Source organism: Carlito syrichta, unplaced genomic scaffold (genome assembly GCF_000164805.1).
Source record: "Carlito syrichta isolate Samal-C Ts95f unplaced genomic scaffold, Tarsius_syrichta-2.0.1 Scaffold314525, whole genome shotgun sequence".
Classification (NCBI taxonomy): Eukaryota; Metazoa; Chordata; class Mammalia; order Primates; family Tarsiidae; genus Carlito; species Carlito syrichta.
In genome coordinates, this window is record NW_007258621.1 from 946,579 (window position 1) to 972,999 (window position 26,421).

The following is a 26,421-nucleotide window of genomic DNA, read 5'->3' on the forward strand; positions in this document are numbered from 1 at the left end:
CCTTACAAGCAGGAAAACATCTTTTGCCTGCCCTGTCTCCAGGGTGACAGCCAGGGTTGAAAGAAGCTAGCAGATGCAAAAAGAGTCATCTGGAAGCTCTGAGTGGGGTTCAGAAAACCCTGAGCTGGCTCTAAGCATTCACCCATGAAAACTCCTTTCAGCCTTTAGAGAATCAAGGTCCTATTGACAAAGTGCAAAGCTATTTGGAGGCTGTGCTGTCTGTGCCAAGGTGAGAGGCATGGATCAGGCCTGTGAATGTGCGCAGGAGTTCATCAATCCTGCCTTTGTTCTGTGCATAAGCGAGAATGATCACATTGAACAGATCCATCATTTAGGTTGTGTTCCTTTCTACCAGAACAGGAGCACCAGGTAAAGGAGATGGAGGGCGTGACCAGGGGCGCATTCACAGCCCAACTCCTGGAGAATGGGGACAGGTGTCGGAGCGCAGAGGCTCCGAAAATGCGTCTGATTGCACCTGCACCCATCCATCAGGCCCAGACTCGAAACCCCTCCCTTTCTCACTGACTGTCACTCACATGGCTTTTGAAAGCCCTGGGAAGATTGCACCTTAGGATTTTGTTTGCTGACTTTGAGAATCAGGAACCTGGGGCTGCTTTGTGAATTTATGTTTTCTTCTTCGATGGTGGCAATTAGACCGTCTTGGAAAGTTGACCTTGAGTTCCCTCTTGGGCTCAGTCCCATTTCTCTATGATGAGCCAGGGTTGGCAATTGTGTCCTTAGTTACAGGGCTGAGTCACTACACCAGGGAGCAGTGGCTTCTCTAAGAACTTAGGGGTTACTTTAAGAAGATGGGACCCTGTGGTTGCTTGACTGACCTCGGGAGGGCTGCGGGAGTGACAGGCCTAGACACCGTAGTCTCCAGCCACACTCCAGGTCTGAGTGATATAGGTGGAGACCTGGGTCTACATTTCCTGGTGTCTCCACCCCCATGGTTGCCATTCGACCCACTCCCTTGATACATAGTTTGCACAATGGTCAAGTGCCCCGGAGATGCTGGACTTCTTGCTCAGTGACTTCCTTCTTCTTGTGCATTCTTGGTATCTTTGATCCAGGGCAGTGGTTCTCAGGTTCTTGGTATCTTTGATCCAGGGAAAGTGTTACCCCGCACTCCCACCCCCAGGGACATTTGGCAATGTTTGGAGATGTTTTTGGGTCACAGCTTGGAGAGGAAGGTGCTGCTGGTGTGTAGAGGCCAGGGATGTCGCTCAACATTCTATAACGTTCAGGACAGCCCCTGCCACAAAGAAGGATGCGGCCCCACATGTCAATAGGGCTGAGCTTGAGAGACTCTGATTTAGATCAGGGATTCTCCAGGTTTGACCCCCAAGACCAGCAGCGTTAGCATCACCCGGAACTTGTTATAAATGCAAATTCATGGTCTCCAGCACAGACCTACTGAATCAGCAATGCTGGGGGAGGGGCCCAGCAATTGACATTTTACTAAGCCCTGCAGGGGAATGGTCCCCAAACTTTTTGGCATCAGGGACTGGTTTTGTGGAAGACAGTTTTTTCCGTGGATGGTGGGGACGGGTGTATCACCAGTGAGATCAGTGGCAGCATTAGATTCTCATAAGAAGAACGCAACCTGGATCCCTCGCATGTGAAGTCCACAGTAGGATTCGTGGACCTATGAGAATCTAATGCTGCCACTGATCTCACAGATGATGGAGCTTGCCTGCCTCACTTCCTGCTGGGCAACCCAGTTTCTAACAGACCACAGACCAGTACCGTCCATAACCCAGGGGTTGGAGACTCCCGCTCTAGGGGTGCATGCTTCTGATACATGAAGTTTGAGAACCACTGACCTAGAGTCATCAGTGCTATCAAAGGCCCAGAGAGGCCAACACAGGCTCAGGTATCATTAAATGGCTGAGATGCCGCTCTGACCTCTGAGCCCACCCTCTCAGTCCCCTGTTGCTTCTCAGACCCACTTGAAGTTGTGTATAATCACAGATAGCTAACACTCAACAGCAGTGCCTCGTGTCGGTCTGAGAGGCCAAATAATTTTCTAGGTAAATTAAAATGCTGCTGAATGACTATTAGAGGTGAGAATATGCCATCAGTTTTTCTGGTTGGTGCCTTCCCTTGTGGATTTAGTAGATTAAATTGTTTATTTCCAGGAAGGGTCAGGGGAGGATTTCTTTTGCTTTGATTTTCATGGAATGTTGAATCTTACTCACAGATATTACCAGGCCAGCCCCATCCCTTCAGGCTGCTAGGTCCCACACAGTATTGGTCCCCAACCTTTTTGGCATCGGGGATCAGTTTCATGGAAGACATTTTTTCCATGGACAGGAGGTGGGGCGATTATCAGGCATTGGATTCTCTTAATGGGCACTCAACCTAGATCCCTCACATGTGCGGTTTGCGCACCTATGGGAATCTAATGTCGCTCCACATGCCTGCCACTCACCTCCTGCTGTGCAGCTCAGTTCCTAATAGGCCAAGGACCAGTACTGACCCCTGACCTATAGGATAAACAGACGTTTTATTTCCATGTGAGAAAAATTCCTGATAAAGAAAGCAGTTGCAAGAATTTCCCCAGTCCTCTACTTACTGGTGGTAAATGGAGAATTACTGAACTTCTCTGATCTGCGGTCTTCTCTTCTGAGAAATGAGATGTAGTTCTGACCTCTCTGAGTGCTGTGAGGATCCTGAATATAAAATGGCAGCATTGTACGGGCATGGTAGCTCACACCTGTAATCCCAGCACTTTGGGAAGCGAAGGTGGGAGAATCGCTTGAGTCCAGGATGTTGAGACCAGCCTAGACAACATAGCAAGACCTCATCTCTACAAAAAAAATTTAAAAATCAACTGGGCATGGTGGCACATTCTTATAGTCCCAGCTACTTGAGAGGCTGAGGCAGAAGAATTGCCCAAGTCCAGGAGTTCGAGGCTGTGATGAGCTGTGATTGTGCCACTGCACTCCAGCCTGGGTAACAGAGTGAGACCCTGACTAAATAAATAAATGACCATTCACACTTGTTCTTTGAGTTAGGAAGTGCACGGCTGTATTAGTTTCCTATTGATGCTGTAACAAATTATACATTTAGTGACTGTCAACAACACAGACTTATTATTATTATTTTTTATCATTCTGGAGGTCAGAATTCCAAAATAAGTCTCTTGGGGCTAAAACCAAGGTGTCAGGAGGGCTGCCTCCTTCTGGAGGCTCGAGGGGAGAGTCTGCTGCCTTACCTGGCTTCCCGAGGCTCCATCATTCCTTCGCCTACGGCCCTGCCAGACATCACTTGTTCTCCCTGCCTCCTGTTGTGGCCATATCACCTTCTTCTTCCTTCTATCCTCTTGTCTTGCTTTTATGAGGGTGCTTATGGTTACCCTTGGGCCCCACCTGAGTCATCTCCCCATCACAAGATACTTAATCTCATCACATCTGCAAGGTCCCTTTTATGACATCAAGTAACAGTCACAGGTTTCAGGGATTGGGACCTAGATATCTTTGGGGGCGCCATTTATAAGTCTACCACAGTGACTAAAGCTGGCGGTGACTCCTATCAACAGATTCCTTTGTAGGAGGCCCAGTGGTAAAAAGGCCTTGCTGCCATGTTTGGCCACAAGGTGCTATCTGGGAAGATGTTCCTTGGTGTTACTCCTAACCATTAGGACAGGTGGGAGAGAAGTGGCAAATGCTGCTTCTCAGAGCAAGGTGCCTGGACCAACATATCAGCATCCCCTGGGAACATATTGAAAATGCAGATTCTCAGGCTCTGCCCCAGACTTAAGTGAATCAGATACCCTGGCAGCAGGGTCCAGGCCGTCTGTATTTTTACAAGCTCTCTGGTGATTTTGGTCATGCTCAAGTTCATTTTACTAGACGTATCGAGATGGAATTTACATACTGTAAAGTTTACGCTTTTAATGCAGTGGGTTTTAGTGTATTCACGGAGTTATGCAACCATCACTATTATCTAATTCTAGAGCATTTTCGTGACCCCAAAAGAAACCCCATACCCATTAGGCTGTCTCTCTCTATCTCCCGCTGGCCCCCAAGGTGCTGGCAGCCTCTAATCTGCCTTTTGTCTTTATAGATTTGCTTATTCTGAACCTTTCACATAAATGCAATCATGCAGTCTGTGGCCTTTGTGTCTGGTTTCTTTCACTTAGCAAAATGTTTTTAAGTTTCATCCTCTTTGTAGAGTAGATCAGTTCTTCATTCCTTTTCATGGCCAAATAATATTCCATTGTTTGGATAGACCACATTTTATCTGCTTATCAGTTGATGAACATATCAACTGATAAGCAGATATTTCCACTTTTTGGCTATTGTGAATCATGCTGCTCTGAAGACTTGAGTTTGAGAACTAGTATGTCAGAGAATTTATCAGAATCTAGAAATCTGGGTCTTGCTTTGAAACCAGATTGTTCTAGAGTCAGATTTACATTAACTACATTTTTGAGACTGATCTATAAAGGTTTCTGGTGAGTTTAGTAATGTAGACTGAGAACTCAAGGGCACAGGCACTGTGATTCTCAAAGCCAAGTGACTAGCCCACTTCCTCTCTCCAGGTTGCCCTTCCAGAAAGCCGGATCTACATGGGAAGTTTTCCTGGTGAAGGTGGAGAGGGACAAAGGGGAGTTTGCTGCATGGACTGTCTAAGGCCTTAGGCTGGGACAGCCTGCTGTCTCTGGGCAGAGTAATATAGTGTTTGAGTATATAGCTTCGAGGAGCAAACTGCCAAGGGACAGATCCTGGCTTTACTCCTTGCTAGCTGTGTGATATAAAGCAAGTTATTCAACCTCTCTGAGCTCCATCTCCCGTCACCTCAGCAGGCTTTCTGGCCCCACGTAGGAATGCTTAAAAAAGACGTGCTTTGGAATACGGACACCCAGCCTTGACCTTGAATATGACCCATCACAAGGCTGCCCCCACCATGTATGAAACCTACAGACAACGTGATCCCCCTGGGGATAGCACTTTGAGTCTCAGGAAACTGAGAGAGAGGCAACCCGTTGCCAGAACCCACAATGCCTGGTGTCTCGGGTCTCAAAGTCTGACCAGGGTCTCTTGCTGCAAGCTCGTCTAGTCTGTTTCCGCGGTGTCCACTCAGGCAGTAAATTCCCTGGAATGGCTCTGTGCAGAGAACTTCTCAGCAGCCCTTTGTTCAACGGGCAATAAACTTCCCCTGAACATTAACTGCAGGGTGGCTGCATGATTAAAAAACACCACATTTCCATGGGAGGGGGGGAACTTCAGCTCAGACAACTTTGAATGGCTCTGATTTAAGATCCATAAACTCCGTTCAAGGCAATAAATATGTAAGTAATTGATGATGTAGTGTGCAAGGAACTTAAGACCCATCCATCACTCCCAGGCAAGCAAGGGCTGCGGACACGCTCTGAGAACAGGATGATAGGAGAAGAATTAATGGCCAGAGGGACCTGGATGGCTCTGCTCTCCACATAACTCACCGTGGCTTCTCTGTAGAATCATGGCTTCCTTTCCCATGCTCGTTCTTCTCCGGCCAGAAAGAGAGGTGACTAAGGAGAGATAAAACAAGCTCTTGGGTTGCTCTAGTGCGTAGCTACCTCTTGCTGCAGACCTACTATGTGCCAGGCACGCACTTCATATACCATCACCTGATTCTCAGGAAACGTCTGCAAGAAGGCTTTCACCACCCCTATTTTACAGAGGGGGGAGTCCAAAGAGAGGAAGACACAGGTGGACAAGGCACCCAAGTGCAGAGCCAGGTACCCACCGAGGCCTACACCTGTAAGTTAAGTTCACCCCATCCTGCCCATTCTGCCTCTTAAAGAAGGGGTTTGCATCCCCAGGTTGCCTGCATTGCACAACAAGCCACCCACAGATAAGTTCTTTCACCCATTGCTGGGTCTGGATGTCAAGCCCAACTTGCAGACTCCAGACTGCGGGCTGTGTGCCTCCCGTCTGTCCCTCCCCGCCCACACATGTTAAGATGCTGCCGTAGCTAATGGTGTATTTCATTGTGAGACCATTTACAATTGAAATGGATGGAGCACGGGGCTGGCTGTCTCTCTCCCTTCTCGGGGACAGGGATGTTTGCGGTGATGGCAGTGTGGGGCCTCTGTCTGTCAACTCTTGTTTTGTCCTCATTTAAGCCTGAGCCAGGCAGGGGAAGCCAGTTTCTTCCAATTAGCATTTCCCGTTGGGTCAGGGAGACAGGTCCTGTGTCTGTGTGGGTTGAGACGGCTCTGCACCACCAGCTGGGCCCCATGCTTCTCCTGGTCTCCAAGCTGCTTCTCCTCAAGAGCTCAGGGCTTCTCTCCCAGGAAGGTACACAAGAAGACCCCTTACCAGTCCTGCTGGTGGTCTTTCCTCTCCATCCTGAATATCTGCTATCTAAAGGGAGCCCATAGCATTGAGAAACAGGACTTTGCCTTCATGGAAATCTAGGACACAATCCCAGAAGGACGTGGTCCTAAGGTAACCTCTGAACCTCCGTCTCCCCTTTTGTAAGGTGGGATTGTGACTACCTACCCCACAGGGTGGATTGTTTATTCCTTTATTCATTCATGCCATAGATATTTATGAAGATACCACTCTGGATCGCGACTGCACTAGTTGCTGGGATACAGGGGAGGACAAAACAGACTTGGTTGTCATAGTGTCAATGGGCTGGTGAGCAGGAAGCACTTAGGCAGCTGGTCCCCAAGCTTGTCTGCACATGAGAATTGCCTGGACACCTTTTTCAAAGTCAGACCATGCCCCAGAACAAATAAAGCAGGGGTCAGCAAACTCTTTATTAAAGAACCAGTAAATATTGTAGGCTTTGTGCGCCATAGGGTATCTGTCGTGACTACTCAACTCTGTCCTTATAATGCAAAAGACAATGCAAAAGACAAATGGGCATGGCAGTGTCCCAATAAACTGTTTACAAAAACAGACTGGTTCACAGACCATAGTTTTCCGACCTCTGAATTAACTCACAAGGGGGGTAGAAGCGGGGGGAGGCACAGGCGTCAGTTTCAATAGGCCGACAATTTAGGGAACCACTGACTGAGACAATTCCCTGGCTCATGTTAGTTATTAACATAATGCAAAAGTTAAGTAACTTTCCCAGTTAGTGGCAGAAACAGGACAATAGCCTTAGTCTTTCTGCCTCCATTCTTTTGACCACTCTGTTTCTTCGTTAAGCTCTCAGAGCCTCAGTTTCTTCATCTGTAAAATGGGATCAATACTAGATCTCGCTAATAGAGTGACTGGGAAGACTGAATGAGTAAATCGACATAAATGTCAAGTCTGCCCTTGGGAAGGACTCTGTCGATGGTGCCCTTTACAGGGGAGAGTCAGAAGGAGTTGAAGACATGGCAGGAGTCCTGACCTCCATGGCTGGGGAAACCCTGAGGTCCTGGGTGGGCAGGCATGCGGAGAGGTATGGGAGAGGAAGTGGTGGCCCCATTTGGGGGCAGGTGGGCTCCATTTGGTCAGCCACCCCAGGTGAGGGTCCAGCCCAGGTCGGAGACTGGGAGCTGGACTGGAGGTGTGGGTGTGTGGTCAGGGGAGGGTGGGGTTCCTGGTTCACAGGACCCCTGACTGGCCCAGACCCTGCTGGGCATGGAGAAGTAAGCTTCCACAGGAGAACTGGGCGGTGGGTCTGTTTTTGCTAGAGTTAACAAGAAAGCCCTTTACCTCTCAGCTCTAAGTGAATGCTGCCTGAGACTGGACACATCAAGATGCCTGACTGGCAGCTCCTGCCCCAGGGCTCACAGTCAAGGGTGCTGGTAGAGAGAGCAGATATGTAAGCAGAGGGTCTCGGTGTGATAAGGCGAGTGGCCCAGAGAGGTATACACAAGATGCTAGGAGAGGACCACAGCTCCGCTCCCTGTGCATTCAGGGAGGGCTTCTTGGAGGAGTCATGCCTTAGCTTGATCATGGAGGAAGATTTGGCAAAAGGCAGGTTAGGAGAAGTAGGGGTCCAGGTGGGAAGGGGCGGAGCAGGGGACGGCAGAAGAATGTTCTAGACAGAGAACAACACCTTTGAAGCTGTGAGACAGCAGATCCATGTTACAATGTGGATATAACTCGGGGGATCCTGACAGACTGGGACAGTGATTTGAAGCCCAGTAACTGGCCTTTGACTCTGTCATGCTGCTTTCTTAGAGACGTGGGACATTTCTTCCTTTTTGGTCTGGGATCGGCAGGTAGGTGTGACAAGCAGATAGGCCACTAATTTAGTGGCAGTCCGTAAGACAACCAGTTTGGAGATGACAAGTGTAGACCAAGTTCATGGAATGCAAAACCTGTGTGGTAATGCCACCCACCACCTGTAGGGGGTGCTAGACCAGCCCTCAGGATGGTATTTATGGAGCCTCCCCCCACCCGCACCCCCTATCTCCCTACTCCAAGCATCACATAGTATTCCCTTATCGATCATTTATTTCACAAGTGCTTTCCAAACAAACCAAGGTGGATCCGTTACCCTAAAGATTTTTCTGGATTTTTAGATGTTAACATTTGATTTTCTTTTTGTGTGTTTTAATGTTATCATCTTATTCCGTAGAGTGATTTCAACATTTCAAGATGTTCCCCCCTCTTTCCAGACCATAGCGGTAAAATTATATCAAGAGGAAATTCTTGGGGACGGTTTGGGGGTTGGGCTATGAGGAAGGAGGAGAAAGAGAAGGTTCCTGCTGCGTCTCATCTGTAGGTTTAAGGGAGGATGGATAACGAATGGCGCCCCGCTCTCCAATCTGTGGGGTGGTGTCTTGCCATGCCCTTCCTCCCATGGGCCACCACTGCCCCCATGCCCCCTGCCCGCCTGTCCCACCTACTCTTAACATCTTGGAGTCTTCATCTGTCATTCCCACAAGGAAGATAATGACTCTTGTGGCACCCGGGTCTCCCATTGTTTGGTTACAAGGTTAAAAATCTCTGATACACTTTAATAAATTCAGCGGCAAGCACATTATAAAATGATTATAAAATGTAATTAAATGCCTCAGCCATCTTTTCTTTCTTTACCGGCAATGAAATTTAATTGAGGCCATCTGAGAAGGCTGAAATAAATCACAGGTGATGACTCTAGGATTCACATTTCTCATTGGGAGAAATGTTATCGCTGTTCACACGTTTGATTTAGGGCAAATTAAGGGGATCCCAGTTTGGCAGTTACCTGCCAGGCGTCAGACACAAGGTGGCGGATGGTCTTTTAAAAAGAGGAGAGTAAGGCTGGGTATAGTGGCTCACACCTGTAATCTCAGTGCTTTGGGAGGCTGAGGCGGGAGGATTGCTTGAGGTCAGGAGTTTGAGACCAGCCTGGACAACATAGCAAACCCTATTCCTAGACAGGAATTGAGGCCATACCTCAGTGGCTTCACTGCTGCCCTTTGTTTTGCCTCAATGCCATGGGGAGCCCCAAGGAACCCCTCTGAAATCCCTGCACCTGACCTCTTTCCTCAAGGCTGCACATAGGATCCTGGCTCACCCCAGTGTCTCTTGTCACTGCTGGCCCCCTCTACCTTTTTTTTCCTCCCATGACGTGGCACCAAAGCCCACCCTTGTCTCCACATTCGCCAGTGCCAAGGGGTTCCCTGAAGCCTCTGTGGCCGTCAAGGGCTCCAGATGATGATGATGTTATGTTGTATTAACTGAGATAATATGTGTAAAGGGAGTGTTTGGCAATTGTGCTTGATACACACTCATACTCAATAGAGGGCAGGATCTTGGGAGGTGAGCTGCCATTGTTTCAGGGAGAAAATTATGTCCGAATCTATGAAGAAACTCGATTTGGCCCTGAAGCATCGCAGAGCTGTAACCTTTAGAAATGGCACATAATTAAAGTACTTTTAGATCTTATATATTTGAATTGGATATTAAAGCAAATAGAGTTATTTGCTGCTATGTGAATCATATGAGCAGCTTTTAGTCTAGGATTGGTTGACACCTTGGATAAATCAGTGGGATTTTAGCTGGTGACTAGCTGGTAACCCCAAAGAAAAGCCTAATGGTCTAAATTTTATTAGTTTCAGATATCTTTAGGCCCAAAGAATTTGCTGGTTGATTTGAATGCAGCACCACTGCTGGGTTCTCACTTGGCCCATCATGTCCCTGGGTGGGAAACTTAAGGGCAGTTTGGAACTTCTGGTCCCCCGGTGGCATTTCTGAGGATGAGTTCTTGGGTTTGACTGTCCTAGCTCAGAGCTCAGCTTTGACACCTAAAATGGAATTATGCAGATGAAATGGAATAATGCATCTAAATCACATAATCTAGGTCAGTAGGTGCTCAGTAAATGTTAGCTGCTATTATTAATAGTACTATGTGCTCAGAGGTCTTTCTCTCCATGGAAACATTTTAGGATAGGGTAACTCCTCATCTCTAAGGGGGTTTAGAGATGCAGAGATAGCAATAGACAGTTTCTTGTGATCCTAGGGTGGCATGCCTTTTAAAATCATCTGTACATCTATTTCAGAAGGCAATATGCTATAGGGGTGGACAGTAAGGCTTTAGCTCTATAGAAAACTGGGTTCAGCTCTGCAGTCCACCCTATTTGGTGGATGTTAGCTGTTTGACTTTGAACAATTTAGTGATTCTTGGTGTCTTCATCTGTAAACTGGGAATACAGACTCCTGAGATTGTGTGGAGTAAATGAAAAAAACAACCGTAAGATACATCCAGTAAACAAGATGGAATGTTACACTCGCACCAGGCAGTGGGTGGAATACTCTGAGCGTGATCCCACTCGATTTTCAAACAGCTCTGGCAGCAGGTACTGCTATTTATCCATGTTTGCACGATGACACTGAAGCTCATGGGGCTGTCCCTCACCCAAGGACACGCCATCGGTCACATCCCAGCTATACCTCAGTTTGTCATCTGTAAGATGGAGATGGTGTATACTTCCTTCTCTACCATGCAAGAGTGTTTTGAAAATGAATCAGTTCAGATTTACCCCAAGGCTCATGAAGGACATCTCAGAGATTCCCCGAGGCCATGTAAGTTTCTAGTTAGCCAGTGAAACACCAGTTTTAGCCTGGACTTGAGTATCAGTCCCTTCATTTGTTCATTCATTCATCCACTGAACACACATTTTCTCTCTGAGCAGATCCTGGGGGATACAATGACTGGTGGGGCCCCGGCCCACCCCCCAAAAGTTCTCACCCTAGTACTGTTTGTCCCCATAGTAGATATAGTACAAAGAATATCTGCTTTCCCTTCTTCCCATGGCTACCTCTTCATCTGTCCCTGCTTGGGTTTGAGAATGCATATCCGATGGCAATCCCTTCCCGCTTTGCTCCCTAACGTCTGTCTGTGCCAAAGCAGAGACTCCTGTGCTACAAGCTGGTGGGTTGAGGGCAAAACTTTACCATACACTCTCCTTTACAGCCAAGGATGTAGAGATTTGATGGTTTCTGGAAAATAACACAAGCTCAGGAGCCAATGGGCACCCCCTTGGCTTTTCCAGGGACGTTGAGGGATAACAGGGTGTGGATATTTTATTGGGGGCTGCTCTGGGATCATGGCAGCTCCGGTGGGAAAGGCTTGGGCTGAGAGACAGAATGGGCTTGTCAGGATAGGATGGTGCATTCGACCAGACCAGTGTGGAGGTGGGAGGGTAGAGGAAGGGGAGAGGGAGAGGGAGGATCCTCCCGATTTTTTGTCTCAGCCTGGCAGGCTGTCCTCCCCTAGGCCACCAGAGGGAGCTCTTATATTTATTGGGCCCGGCCTGGCATCCTGCTTCTGTTCTAATTGCCTTTAAACAAACCCCAAAGTCTGTACTGTTTTATTTTCATTCTGGGCTCTTCTTTGTTTACTTATTTACTCTCTGATTTTCTCACTAGAGTCTGAGTTCAGGAAACTTGCTTATCCGGTTCACCATATCTTTACTTCCTAAAACCATGCCGAAACTAGATAGTGGTATATCCGTTCCCCATGGCTGCTATAACAAATGACCACAAACTCAGCAGCTGAACGCAACAAACATTTATCATCTTACGGTTCTGGAGGTCAGAAGTCCAAGATGGGTCTAAATGGAACTAGAACCTACATGTCAGTCAAGCTGGTTCCTTCTGTAGGCTCTAGGGGAGGACCCAGTCTCCTGCCTCCTCCAGTGACCTTCCTCGGCTGCTGCCAGCCCCCTAACGTCCTCAGAGCCAGCAAGCCATCACTCCGACCTTGGCTTTCATTGTCACACCTTCTTCCCTGACTCTGACCCTCCAGCCTCCCTCTCATAAGGACTTTCGTGATGACATTGGGCCCCTCTGGATAATCTGGGGTAATCTCCCCCTCTCAAGTCCCTTACCTTGATCACATCTTCAGCATTGCTTTTTGCCATGTAAGATAACCTACTCCCAGGTTCCAGGGATCGGGACACAGTCATCTCTGTGGTGGGGAGGGGGCCATTATGCTATGACATCACCTCCCAGGTCTCCCAGGCCCTTCCCAGACAGAGGCGGGAGGCCTTGACAACATAGGATAGGTTGAGGAGCATGTAGGAGGGAGCTCTGGACAGGAATCATCCAGTTTGTTGCTGTCCGTGGTTTAAATCCCAGCTCAGTCACTTATTAGCTATAGAAAATTTGTTCTAAGCCTCAGTATTCCCATCTGTGAAATAGAGATGAAATTAACTGTCACTTATTGAGCCCCAGCTATATGCCCTGTATTAAAAATCCCAGTTCTGCCGGGTGCAGTGGCTCATGCCTCTAATCCCAGCACTTTGGGAAGCAGAGGCAAGGGGATTGCCTAAACCCAGGGATTCAAGACCAGCCTGGGCAACTTGGTGAGACCTTGTCTCTACAGTAAATCAAAAAAATCAGCCAGCTGTGGTGGCGCACACCTGTGCTTCCAGTTACTTGGAAGGCCGAGGTGGAAGGATCACCTGAGCCCAGCAAGTCAAAGCTGTGGTGACTGTGAGCGTGACACTGCACTCCAGCCTGGATGACAGAGTGAGATTCCAACTCAAAAAAAAAAATTCCCAATTCTGGCATTTACTTGCCATTGACCTTGGGCACATGGGATAACTTTTTTCTCTTTCTTTTGAGTTGGAGTCTCACTCTATCACCCAGGCTGGAGTGCCGCGACACGCTCACGGCCACTCCAGCATCGACCTGCTGGACTCAAGTGATCCTTCTGCCTCAGCCTTCTAAGTAGCCGGCACTACAGGCGCGCACTACCATGCCCGGCTAATTTTTTTTTTTTAATTGTAGAGACGAGGTCTTGCCAAGTTGCTGGGGCTGGTCTCAAACAGGGATAACTTTTTGATTTCCTTGTTGAAATGGGGCTAATGATCCTGGCTGATACACTACATGTGTATAGACACTGTGGAGTTTGTATTAAATGAGATAATGTATGTCAAGGGCTTGTTTGGCAACTGTGCCTGACACCTGGTAACACTCAGTGGAAAGCAGATCTATTTGTTTCTTATTTCCTGCTTATTATTTTTTTTCTTTTTCTCCTCCACTTCTTTGCTTTATCGTCACCAGTTTTTACCTGTGACTCGGTACATCTTTACATGTTTTTCCCGTTCCTGGCTCATCTGTTCATTTGATTTCACATGCACAAGGTCACAGCCTGAGTTTTTCATCATGGAGCTCTACATAGTATGGCTGCTTTGTTAATGTCAGTTCCTTCTGTTGGGATTTCTGTCTCTCTGATCACCAAGGTGATTCCAAATGCCAGGACTCCTGGTTTCTGCAGACGCATTCTCAGAAAGCATCAACAGCCAGTCCTCCGTGAGGGGAGAAGAAACCTCCCTCTTTCCACCTCTTTTCCTTTCCACGCACTAGGAATAAAAATATCTGAGAAGAAATGTCTATTTTTCTACCCCTGAGATTGTAGGCACCAGGGATGTGCAAAATTGTGCCTCTGTGTCTGCATGACTTGTTATCAGAAAATTAGAGTAGAAAAGAAGCTTTTGTTCCGTGATGGAGACATCTTAATAGGTGCTTTGATTGTTAAGCAGAAGTTTCTATATCGGTTTAATTGCTGTAAATGTTGTTTGCCTTCTCTGTTATGATAAGACCCAGATTTTCATAGACTTTTTTCCCCCTTCCCTTTCAACAGTTTTCCATTGCTTTAAGGCTTGCATTGGCAAGTTTAATAAAATCCAAGCAAAGGAAGCAAAGAAAGGATCTCAAACTTCAGATCTTCACACCCACATACGGAGCCGCATGGAGGTTATTATTGCTGGGAACTAATGATGCTGCAGCCACTTAATGTAATTGACAGAATTCACCCCTTCAGCCAGATACTGGGAAATGAAACCAAACTACTCATCTTAATTACATCTACTTTTTCTGAAAAGGTGCTGTAATTTAGAATAGCAGAGTAACTAGGATATGAATCTATAGTGAAAGGGGTTTATAATAATACAAGAGGATTAGTTCGCTGCTGATTTGAGCTTGTCGGAAGCACAGCTGGTGGGGGAGGTTGGTGGAGGGGTGATGGTGTTGGGGGAGGAGTTGGCTGGAGAAATGGAGAAGCGTCTAGACCAGGAATTCCCAACCCTGGCTCTATTGTCATGTGGGGCCATTTGATTCTTTATATGGAGTCTGTTCTGTGTATGACAGAGCGTTGAAGAGTATCCTGGCATTTGCCCACTAGATGCTAGTAGTGCTCACACACACACACACACACAGCATGACAACTAAGAATGTCCCCAGACACTGCCTGATATCCCCCAGGGTGCAAAAGAACACCAGAGGGACTTCTGGAGGACTTTCAAACATGTGCACAGTTATTTCTTGAGAGTCTGCTGGTGCCTGACTGTGTGGCCTTTAGCAAGTCATTGCACCTCTCTAAGCTCTTTTATCTTCCTTTGTAAAATGGGAAAGATAGTATTGACCTCACAGAGGCATAACATCTAGGTATAAAATGCACAGCCTAATGACTAGCCATTCTGAGTCATCAGTGAACTCTGTTCCTATTATAATAACTTTGGGTTCGGTGAACATGTATGAGATAGCACCTACTTTGCCTCAGGTCTTATGGTGTGAGATGGCGATGGGAAGATGAAGATATGACTCCTAACACTGGCAGAGGTGGCAGATATACACAGAATTGTCGGTGTGCCGTTATTCTTCGCCCATGGCAAACGTTACTAATCAGTTTCAGTGCTCTTTCCTGTGGAGCCTCAGAATCCTTCTCAACACACCTCCAGACAGCCACTGCTAATGGCTCATGAGATGAACCCATGTGGCACTCCTACTGTTGAGGACTCCTTGCAAGGAGGTTAACCTTTCCTCTCCCATCTCCATCCACCCCTGGCACCTGAGAGAGCACCTTAAGATGTTGACAGATAGCACCCTTCCTCCCTCAGTCTTTTCAGTTCCCAAGAGAATAGAAATGGAAGGAATGTTCCCTTTTTAATCATTTTTTTTTCTCTCTTTCTTGTCTTTTCTGCTTCCCTCAGAAACTAAAACAAGTAGTGAGATGGGCCTGAGCTTAAGGGCATTTAGTTTGTAGTTAGCTAGAGGAATTCCACAGACTATCATTGATGTACGCATCATGCTGCCCCACTCTTGGGCTTTGTTTGGGCCTTGGAGAATCATGAACTCTCTTAGAACGGGCTCCACAGGGCAGAATTGGGATTTCTGGAAACAGCTTTTGGATGGCTGCAACGGTGTCACTGGATAGGAGTGAGGAGGTTGAGCGTTAAATGCTCCCCGATAGATTCTGACATGCCCGGTCCCCATGGGAGCATCCACCATGACAACGGCTGTGGAAAATGAGGCATGACTCCTCCAGCCCCTGAGAAATGAGAGCACACGTGACACAAACGCTTGCTGCTTCTCTCCCTGGCCAGTGGAGATTTCGCAGGCAGCACTGGTTCATTTCTGCTGTGGTTTCACTCCTCTTGCCGCCTGTGAGGACTGCCAGGAGGGGGGTGGGGGAGGGGTGGGGGCAGGTGATTGGAGTCTGCAGAAGGCCTGGAACTCAGTCAGTGATGGAGTGACAGTGCAGTTCCCGGGGATTTAGCCTAAGGCATGGAAGAAAAGACCAGATGGGGACAAGCACGAGCCTGAAGTCTGCATGCTTTTTTGTTGCTGTTTCTTCCTCATACCCATTCACCCAGCCATCCACCCACCTATCTATCTATACACTCACCTACCCATCCAGCCATCCACCCATCCACCATCCATCCATCCATCCATCCATCAATCCACCCACTCATTCATCCACCCATCTACCCATCCCTCCACCCACCAGTCCATCCATCCATTCATCCATCCATCCACCCACCTACCCATCCGTTCATCCTTCAATCCACCCATCCTTCCATCCATTTATCCATCCATCCACCCACCCATCCACCCATCCATCCATGCGTCCATTCATCCACCAAACCACCCATGCATCCATCCACCCATCTGTCCACCAATACATCATCCATCCATCCATCTACCAGTCCATCCATCCATCCATTCATTCATCCATCCATCCACCCACCCATGTACCCATCCATTCATTCACTCACCAATCCACCCATCCATCTACCCACCCATACATACATACATCCACTAATCCATCCATACATTCACCCATTCACCAATTCATCCATTCATCCATCCATCCATCCATCCATCCATCTTTCCACCCACCTACCCATCCATTCATCCACCGATCCACTCATCCATCCTATGGACCCATCCAACAATTCATCCACCCACCCACAAATCTATCCATTCATCTACCTACCCATCCACCCATCCATCCATCCACCCACCAATCCACCCATCATCCATCTACCCACCCATCCACACATACATCCACCAATCCATCCATACATTCACCCATCTACCAATTCATCCATTCATCCATCCATTCATCCATCCATCCATCCACCCACCCACCCACCTATCCATCCATTCATCTACCGATCCACCCATCCATCCGTCCATGTGTCCATCATGGACCCATCCAACAATCCATCCACCCACCCACAAATATATCCATTCACCTACCTACCCATCCATCCACCCACCAGTCCATCCATCCATCCATCTACCCACCCATCCACCCATTCGTCCATGCATCCATCCATCCACCAATCCACCCATGCATCCATCCACCCATCTATCCACCAATGCATCCATCCATCCATCCATTCATCCACCCACCCATCAGTCTGTCCATCCATCTATCCATCCATCCATCCATCCATCCATCCACCCACCCACCCACCTACCCATCCATTCATCCACCAATCCACCCATCCATCCACCCACCCACTCATCCACCCATCCACCCATCCACCAATTCATCCATACATTCATCCATCCACCAATCCATCCATCCATCCATCCATCCATCCATCCATCCACCCACCCACCTACCCATCCATTCATCCACGGATCCACCCATCTATCCGTCCATGTGTCCCTCCATCGATCCACCCAACAATCCACCCATTCATCTGTCCACCCACCCGCAAATCTATTCATTCACCTACCTACCCATCCATCCATATCCATCTATCCATCCATCCATCCATCCATATCCATCTATCCAGCCACCCATCTATCTATCCATAAACTCATCCATCCACCCACCTACTCACCCACCCACCTATTCATCCAGTCACCCACCCACTTCTCCACTCATCTGTCAGTCTACTTATTCTAGCATAACTTTAGGTGGTATGTGGTCGGACATTTAAACAAATAGTTACCTATAACATACAGAAAGCAATGTGACTTTCCACACAGTTTGTTCTTAAAATAAATATATTTAAACCAGAAAAAGGGGTCTGCCTAAAGTGTCAGATAAATAACTGCGGCTGCACAGAGGCATGACAAAAACTAGGACAGTGATACTTGCATGGCTGGCATTTGGAAGCTCCCACGTCAGAGCTTCAGATGCAAGGGCACACGTTCTGTTCCAGAGTCCCTCGAACCTGAATTCATAGCTGCTGTGCATCCTGCAAGCAAGTGACCACCTATAGCAAGTGACTTCTCTCCAAGCCTCAGTTTTCTCATCTGTAAGGAAGGGATGCTAGCATCCCCTATTCATGGTTGAGTTTTGAGAAGATAGCAAATCAAGGTATGCGAGTCACTTAGCAGATGCCTAGCACACATCAAGTGTTCTGTAGAGTGAGTGTTCTGTAGAGTGATGCTCAATTTTGTTCTTTCACCAACTGGCTTCTTTTAAGGCATTCCCTGACTGCCCTGCCCAGGGGACCTTGCATGATTTGAGGTGGCAAACTAAACCAGTGTTCCGCTTGACTTTGCTGTAGTCAGTGATGGTGGCTGGTGTCCTTCCGGAGGCCGGCAAGCTTCTCTCTTCCTTCCAGGGTGTGGCCAGTGCCCGCCCAGCCTCCAGCCCTCTGTGTAACAGGCTCTGTTTCTCTACTCTCTTGTAGACACTCTGTCAGTGCCACGCTGGTCTCCACAGATCCCTCGCAGAGACCTCGGCAACTCCATCAAGCACAGGTAGGCTGGGTTCCTGTGTACACTGGTGCCTGCCTCCCAACCCTGTCCCTTAACCTGGAGTGGGGCAAGGCTAGGTGGCATGTTTTCTTCCAGCTCCTACATTACTGTGCCCTCTGTCCTCTGCTGGGCTAAACCTCAAAGTGGCAGCCAGGGAACTGAGGTGTCTGCTTCTTACTAACCTAGCCCTTATAAAAGTAGCACATAGTGGTTAAAATCCAGGGCTTTGGAGCCAGACTGACCTGTGTTCCAATCCTAGGTAGTAAAGCCTTGTAGCCTTGCAGAAGTTACTTAACCTCTCTGAGGCTCAATTTTTTTCAACAGATAAAAAACTATCTACCTATGGGGTGCTTGTGAGAATTAAATGAGATAACGTATACAAAGTGCTTAGCACAGGGGCTGGCACATAACAAACAGTCAGTAAATGGTATCATTGTTATGATAAAGGCTTTACACCCTAACTTTGGGTCTCTCTACCTGGAAGATACAAGATTGCAGGCTGAACTCAGAGATACTCAGCTGAGGTTAGGTTAGTCCAGAGCTCCAGGGATAGACCCGCTCTTTTTGGAAAGGGGGTTTGTATCAACTAGTCAGCCCTTATAAGAAGTTCTTTAACTTTCCAAATTTAACTTTCTGCATTTTGTTGCATTAACCTCACACACTCAGTGGGTGGGGCCAGTGTGGTCATACCCATTTGACAGATAGGCAAACTGGGGCCCCGGAAGATTAAGCAACATTCTGAAAGCGAATTAGTCTCAGCACTTTGCATTCTTCTGACATTGTGCCTGAGAGTTTTCTGTTCACGGGAGCCCCTGTGAACTAGCCAAGGGACCTGTTCACTCATTCATGGATTCTTTCTATTGTATTTTAGAGTTTCTGTGCCAGGCTGCAACACTAAGCAAGACATAAGGCCTGTGCCCTTGGGGAGCTCGCAGTCCAGACAGTTAACAGACCGTGATGGTGTGGAGAGATCAGGGCTGTAAGGAGGGGTGATATCACGGGCAGACACATCGCCATAGCCAGGGGCTGGCGGGAATGAGTGCTCTCACAGCCTGGCATCTCGTCAACACTTTTGGAAATAAGTATGTTAACAGGATAGTTGTTAAGACTCAAATGAAAAAACCTTGGAGGAAGCAGTGAGAAATATGTGATAGAAACGTCAGTGGTCAGGCAAGAGTTTCAGCGAGAAGGGCATCAAAGGCAAGAGGCTATTTTGCATTTGCTTTCTCACTACCCTGTGGCTCCACCCCTGGGTTGACTAAGCCCCTTGGTAGACCACGTCCCCTGGGTCAGACCTTCCTCTGCTCGTCTCCATCCCTGGAGGACTTCCGGAGGCTCAGCCACTCCCCTGGATTGGCCACGCCCCTGCATCGCCCCCCTAGGTTAGCCACGCCTCTGGATCAGCTCCACCCCGGATTGGCCACATCCTTGGTTCTACTCAACATCCCTGGACTGGCCACGCCCCCTACTCTACTCCCCCCCCCGTTGACCACACCCCCAGCTCAGCTCCGCCCACTGGATCACCCTGTCCCCAGGCTCTTTGGTAGTCCCTCAGATTCAGATGCTGGTGCCCAGAGGAGGCAAACAACCTGGAGGAACTGGCACTTGGGATAACCTGTTATTCTTCAGTCTCACCTGCGTTTCTCCCTGGGTCAAAACAAGCAGAGAAAGATCTTGGTGAAGAAATTAAAAGCCCATCCGCTGTTTTAAGTGTCACTTCAGCCAGAGCTGGGAAAGAGAGGGAGCTGATCCCAGGGACAGGAGAGGGTTGGAAAAGAGGAAAAACTGCACCCCACCTCCCCACCACCTCCACCCCCACCACCCAAGCTGCCTTCCTGATGGGTGAAACACAATCTCCTTCGCCATTTTCCAGAGCTGCCAGACAGTCCCTGCTAAACTCGATGGCCCTGCTGAAGGGACAGAAATGAGCCTGACCAACCCTCAAGGCCAAACCTGGAGAGGGAGAGAAAACTCATTCTTGGCAACAGTGGTCTCTGCACAGAATGTTGCTATTTGCTTAGCTTTGGAGGCTCAGTCTGTTTGGAGAATGCCTGACCCAGATGAGGCAAGACGGTACAGCACAGGATACAACCTTTCCCTCAAAATTCTCAGACTCCAAGTTATATAATCACTTCCGACTTCCCTTTTGACACTCTGAGGCAGTGGAGATTAGATACAACTCCTGCTGACGGTGACACAAATTGAAAATTAAAATTAACTGTGACCTGGCAACCTTCAATACTTTCCTTGGGCCCAGCCCTGTCACTGCCTCATATCTCTTGGGGAAGAAAGCACCCCAGCGAACGTTGGCGGGTGAGGCGCAGGGAGTTAATCCAATGCACCTCTGCTCCAGATGGTTGATAGCTGCATATGGGAGACCCCTAAACCTCCTTTCATGTTTTCAGCAAGTGCTGGTGGCTTAGGAAGGAAGTGAGCTGATGATCTGAAATGGCTTTCACTTTGGGGGACTCTTCTCTGCCACTAAAATTTGGGGTTTAGGCTCTTTTAGGAGGGGAGGACCTCACTGAAGTGCCCCAGGTGACATGATGAGCAGTGATGGAGAATGGTTCACCTGGTCTCCTGGGAGGCCCCACCTTGCTTTGTGGCTCTCTGAGGTCCAGCCCCATTCATTGCTCTGTTCCAAAACTGAACTTGGCACATGGTAGGCCACCAGGCAATGTTTGTTGAACAAATGAATGGCTGTTATGAATTTCAACGTTGTAATATAGTTACGATCTGTGAGGTCGATGCTATTATCATCCCCACTTTACAGGTCAGGAGACTGAGGATCCAGTGGTTTAAGCAGCTTGATTACATCACACATCTCGGAAGAAACAGGCCTGGAATCCAGGACTCTCGTGGCTGCCCTTTAAGGGGCTCATCTTCCTGGAGATGGACCGGTTATCATTGCCTTGGCCTTGAACATCTTCTGTCTGTTTCCCACAGGTTTTCCACCAAGTACTGGATGTCTCAGACGTGCACAGTCTGTGGGAAAGGAATGCTTTTTGGCCTGAAGTGTAAAAACTGCAAGTAAGTGATTGTCCCTTGAAGTGACTCTTCTCAGTGCCTGATGTCAGCTAGAGCCATATGGGCTCTGAGGTAGCTTCCAGGGATTTGATTTCTTGACTCTTGGGAGAGTTGTTTGCTTTGTGTTTTAGAAGTGGGTTTGAAATGAGCCCCTACATTTGAGTAGGGGCTCAGGGAGAGCAATTCTGAATAAGAACCAGAGCTGATGAAAGGTGCTGGAAATTCTTAACTTCATAGCTTAAGGTCAGGGGTTGGCTTTCTCTAGTTGAGCAAGTAGCAAATATTTTAGGCTTTGCACACCATAAGGTCTTTGTTGCAACTACTCAACTCTGTCCTTTAGCTCAAAAGAAGACATAAACAATACTCAGTCTTGACAAATTTATTCCAATAAAACTTTATTTGCAAAGCCAGGCTATGGGCTGGCTTTGGCCCTCAGCGCTAGTTAGTTTGCTGATCCCTGAGATAGAGTTTGCAAAGTCTCTTTCTCTCTTATTCTTTCTCCTCATGGGACCTCTTTGAACAAGTGTAATAATTATCCCCATTTCACAGATGTGAAAGCTGAGTCTCAGTTAGGAAAAGTCACAGCTAAGAAGTGGCAGCCAGGTCTTGAACCCAGATGCATAACCTGGGTATCATGTTGTGTGGTATCATGTTGGTCTTGAGTTTGGGGGAGAAGGCTGGACCACCCAAGCCTCTCGCTTCCCTTCCCTTCCACACCCCATTCCAGATCATGGCTGGCCAAAATTAGGGAGGCAGGAGAAAACTGAGACACCGGATGTGGCCTCTGGAGTCAAAGTAGGCTGGGTTCAGATCCCGGTTCTGCTACTTTGCAGCTGTGTGACCCTGGGCACGTCAGTTCACATTTCTCTCCCTAGTATTTTCATCTGTGTGAAAGGAATAATCACTATACCTGCCTCAGGTGTCAGCATTCCATACTTCAGCACACTGAAGCATGGTGTACCTGACTCAGAGGTCAGTCCTCTATGAGGGGAGACCCCCTCAAACCTGGAATTTACTTCTAAAAAATTGCATGTTTATTCTTACATGTTTAAACTTCAGTCACCTTCAAAGTGCTCTCCATTTGATGTAATACATCTATTGAGATGCTTTTTCTACTGCTTAGGATGGTTTTTGAATTTTTCAATTTCGATGCCTTTTAGTGCTTCTGGCATTTTTTGTTTCACCTCTTCCACATCGGCAAAATGTTTCCCTCTGAGGACTTTTTTTCTCCAGGGAAACAAAAAAAGTCTCTCAGGGCAAGATAGGGTGCATAGGGAGGATGGGACATGGGAGTCACACCGTTCTTGGTCAAAAACTGCTGAACACTCAGTGCCGTGTGGGCAGGTGTGTTGTCATAGTGGCAGAACCAGTCACCTGTTTGCCACAACTTGGGACATTTCTTTCACAAATAATCTCTTACAACAATGCTAGCTGGAACACTGATGCCGATGGGTTCCTAGAACACTTACCCAGCAAGGGAAGCCTGTACTACCAAGGAGCCCACCCTCCAAAAGATAATTCCAGGTTTTTTGGGGTCCCCCCTAGTACAAGAAACTGCCAATGCCTGTCTGGCTTCTCTTTCTCCTTCTGTAAACACGTATTAAATACCCCCTTAGGTCCAATGACTATAAAACAGTGAATAACCTTCAACTGTTTGTCATAGTTACAAATAAATGTGTATCTGTTTGCTTTACAGAAGTCCTGTAGCTTAAAAGAGTCTGGGAATCCCTCTTTTCCCTCTAGCCTTGTACTTCCTGTCGGATCCAGGCAGAGAACCCTTGATTGGGCCCTTTTGGGCCTCCCCACATCCCTGCCCCAGGTTGGCACTAGCTGGCACGAGTTCTCATGCCCCAGCCCCACCCCCAGCCTGGCAGTCTCACCTGAGTTATAAATGTAAGGCTGAGTCTCTTTCCCTCCCTGAGTTGTGGGGAGGGTTAATTAGCATCAGTCCCTAAGGAGTCTTAAGCCCCACGGTACAAGGGAAGACAGGGGCAGTAATTACCCAGCACTAGTACCTCAAGAGGGCCATCCCCACCCTGGTCCTCTGTGGACACAGGCTCTCAGGTGGCCCCTGGTCTTTCAGAGTACAAGAGGCACAAGGCCAGGTCCTTGGGTGTGGTTCAAAGGCTGTCCAATTTTCTCTGTACGCCGGCTGCTCCAGCGCCCCATCTCATCTGTATCTGTCACACCGTGTTCTGTTGGGGAAACAGCAACCTTCACAACCTCATACCTGCCGTATGGAGGCTTTGAAGTCAGGTAATTAGGTGACAGGGACACAGCCAGGGGTAGTGAGGTAGGACACTTACCAAGCCGTTTTAATTTTCAGCACTAGAGGCGCAACTCAGAGGTGGTCTTTTTTTTTTTTTTTTTTTTTTTTTGAGTTGGAGTCTCACTCTGTCGCCCAGACTGGAGTGCAGTGGCTACTCCCGGCCACCGCAGCCTCGACCTACTGGGCTCCGGCGATCCTTCCGCCTCAGCCTTCCAAGTAGCCGGAATTATAGGCATGCGTTACCACACCTGGCTGATTTTTTTATTTATTGTAGAGATGAGGTCTCACCGCCCAGGTGGGTCTCAAACCCGCAGGCTCAGGCAATCCACTCACCTCAGCCTCCCAAAGGCGCAGGATTACAGGCTGAGCCACTGAGCCCAGCCAGAGGTGGTCTTTGCTTGTGCTCTGTTCTAGATGTAATGAGCAAAGGCTTAGACCTTGACAAAGGGTTGGAAGAGGAGGCTGTGGGATGGGGGTGGGGAGCAAGTTGGGGATTGGGGGAGAGGCTGGGCTGCAAGTAATGGGAACAGAGGCTTTGGAAGCAGTCAGAACTGAGTCTGGGCCTTAGCCCCACGGCTGAATCCCCTGTGTTGGTCATCTTGGTCTCAGTTTTCTTACCTGAAAAGTGGGTGTGATATTAGCACTCACCACAGGGCTAATGAAACATCCCTGCCCCAGATTACAGTGTCTTATCAAAGAACATTTCTCCCCACTCCGTCTAGTGCAAAAATGACTCCAGTGTGTAGGAGGCAGGACTTAAACCAAGCTGTAGTTGGATTGCACCACTGTGCTCACCAATTTGCTCAGCCCTTAGAAAAACTGCCAAAACAGTGAACGCAGCTGCTGTAGCTGTTGGGTTCAGATGCTGTGAAGTTCTGACATGCTTCAGGAGTTTTGACATGGTACTTGTAAGAACTACAACTTGTAGGAAATGAGAGCTATCTTCAGTACGTAATTATGAGTATGCACTACTAATATCACCAGTTGAAGCTGAAATGTACTCTTCTGTGAATAAAATCCTGCCGTTTCTGCACTAGTTAAAGTCATTGATATGGATTGTCAAAGACTGACAGAACTTTGGATGGACTTACGGGTTTGGATGAGGGTTAGAAATGGGTAATATACAGGGGCAGAGGCCAAGAGCAGTGGCTCTTGCCTGTAATCCCACACTTTGGGGGCTGAGGAGCGAGGATTACTTAAGCACAGAAGTTGGAGACCAGCCTGGGCAACACAGCAAGACCCTGTTAGCCAGGTGTGGAGGCACCTGTAATCCCAACTACTTGGAAGACTGAGGATCACCTGAACCCAAGAGGTCGAATCTGGGGTGAGCTTTGATCATGCCATTGCACTTCAGCCTGGGCAACCAAGTGAGACTTGACCAAAAAAAATGGGTAACATACAGACCCTGTTGTCAAGAAGTTTAAGGCATACATTTCAATTTTATCGAAATCATTTTTCTATAGGTGTGTCTCCTCTAAAGAACAGTGACAAGAGACATTTCAGAGAGGTGACACTGAAAATGAGGAGGCAGCTTCTTAGAGAAAATGGACAGAACCATCCGTTCTCTTATTCATGTAATATCAACAGACCCATTCTATGTATTAGGCACTGTTCTAGACACTGGGGAAAGGGCAGTGAGTAAGAGATAAAATCCCTGCCCTCATGGAATTCATATGCCAGTGGGCAGGCGGGAGGTGGGCAGGCCTTAAACTAAGTAAATTAGTAAATTGGGTTTTATGATCAGATGATGGGAAATGCTAAGAAGAACAAAACAGAGGTGAGAAATAGGAAGGAGGGGGCTGCGATTTTTTTAAAGGTGGTCAGGGGCGGTCTCATGCCTGAATGGGAACTTTGCAAAAACAGTGGTGTGTGGGTCCAGGTCATTTCCTGTCCTCCCAAAGCACCCCAGAGGCATGGATTTGAACTTACCCTGGAGGGGATGATTTCTTCTTTTTAAACCCGAGCAATTCTGGATCTGTGTCTGCTTCTGAGTGACCGAGATTGGAGTAGACCCAAGCTATTCCACCTGAAGTCAAGGCGACAGCAGCAGCCTCCCCTGAGACTGGCTAGAAAGGGACAGGGTCAGGCCCCGCTCCAGACCTGCTGAATTTGAATTTGCATTTTAAGGCGGTTCTGGTGATTCCTGTGCCCTCTGAAGTTTGAGAAACACAGCTCTGGGTAATCTCCGAATTCTTTTCCCGAGCTGCTTTTCATTTTCTAGGTGACGCATCTCAAACTTGAGCGTGCATCAGAATCCCCTGGAGGGTTTGTTAAGACACAGATTCCTGGGCCCCATCCCCAGAGTCTCAGATTCTGTGTTGTTTTCTGAACACTCCAGAGTTTGCATTTCTAGGAAGTTCTCAGCTGTTGTTCCTTGAGAACCTTGGCTCTGCATGGATGTAGTAGTTTAAAAAACAAAAACTCTGGCCCCCTCCCCTATCTGGAGAAGGAGGATCCCTCTAACCTACTTTCTAAATAAACCATATTTTCCAGTCTAAAACAGAAACCAAAACAAAATCAAGCTTTCTTGTCCACTGGGACATTTCCTAATGCAAGGTGTTTTTGTAAGGTTGGTGGTCTTTGCTGATGATTGTTCGGGCTCTCCTGCTCTTATGCCCCTTAACCTCACTCTAGAAAGTTAGGTCTTGGCCGGGCTCCGTGGCTCAGCCTGTAATCCCGCGCCTTTGGGAGGCTGAGGTGAGTGGATTGCCTCAGCCCACGGGTTCGAGACCCACCTGGGCA

At 48.0% G+C, this 26,421-nt stretch overlaps 1 protein-coding gene across 1 annotated transcript in view; it reads left to right on the forward strand.

The window, feature by feature from the left end:
* Window positions 1–26,421, forward strand: part of KSR2 (kinase suppressor of ras 2) — a 445,700-nt gene that overhangs the window by 317,546 nt on the left and 101,733 nt on the right. Inside the window, exons 6-7 of the mRNA XM_008071604.2 lie at window positions 18,317–18,386; window positions 21,330–21,413. Of these exons, the coding sequence (XP_008069795.2) occupies window positions 18,317–18,386; window positions 21,330–21,413 (154 nt within the window). The remainder of the gene's footprint in view (window positions 1–18,316; window positions 18,387–21,329; window positions 21,414–26,421) is intronic.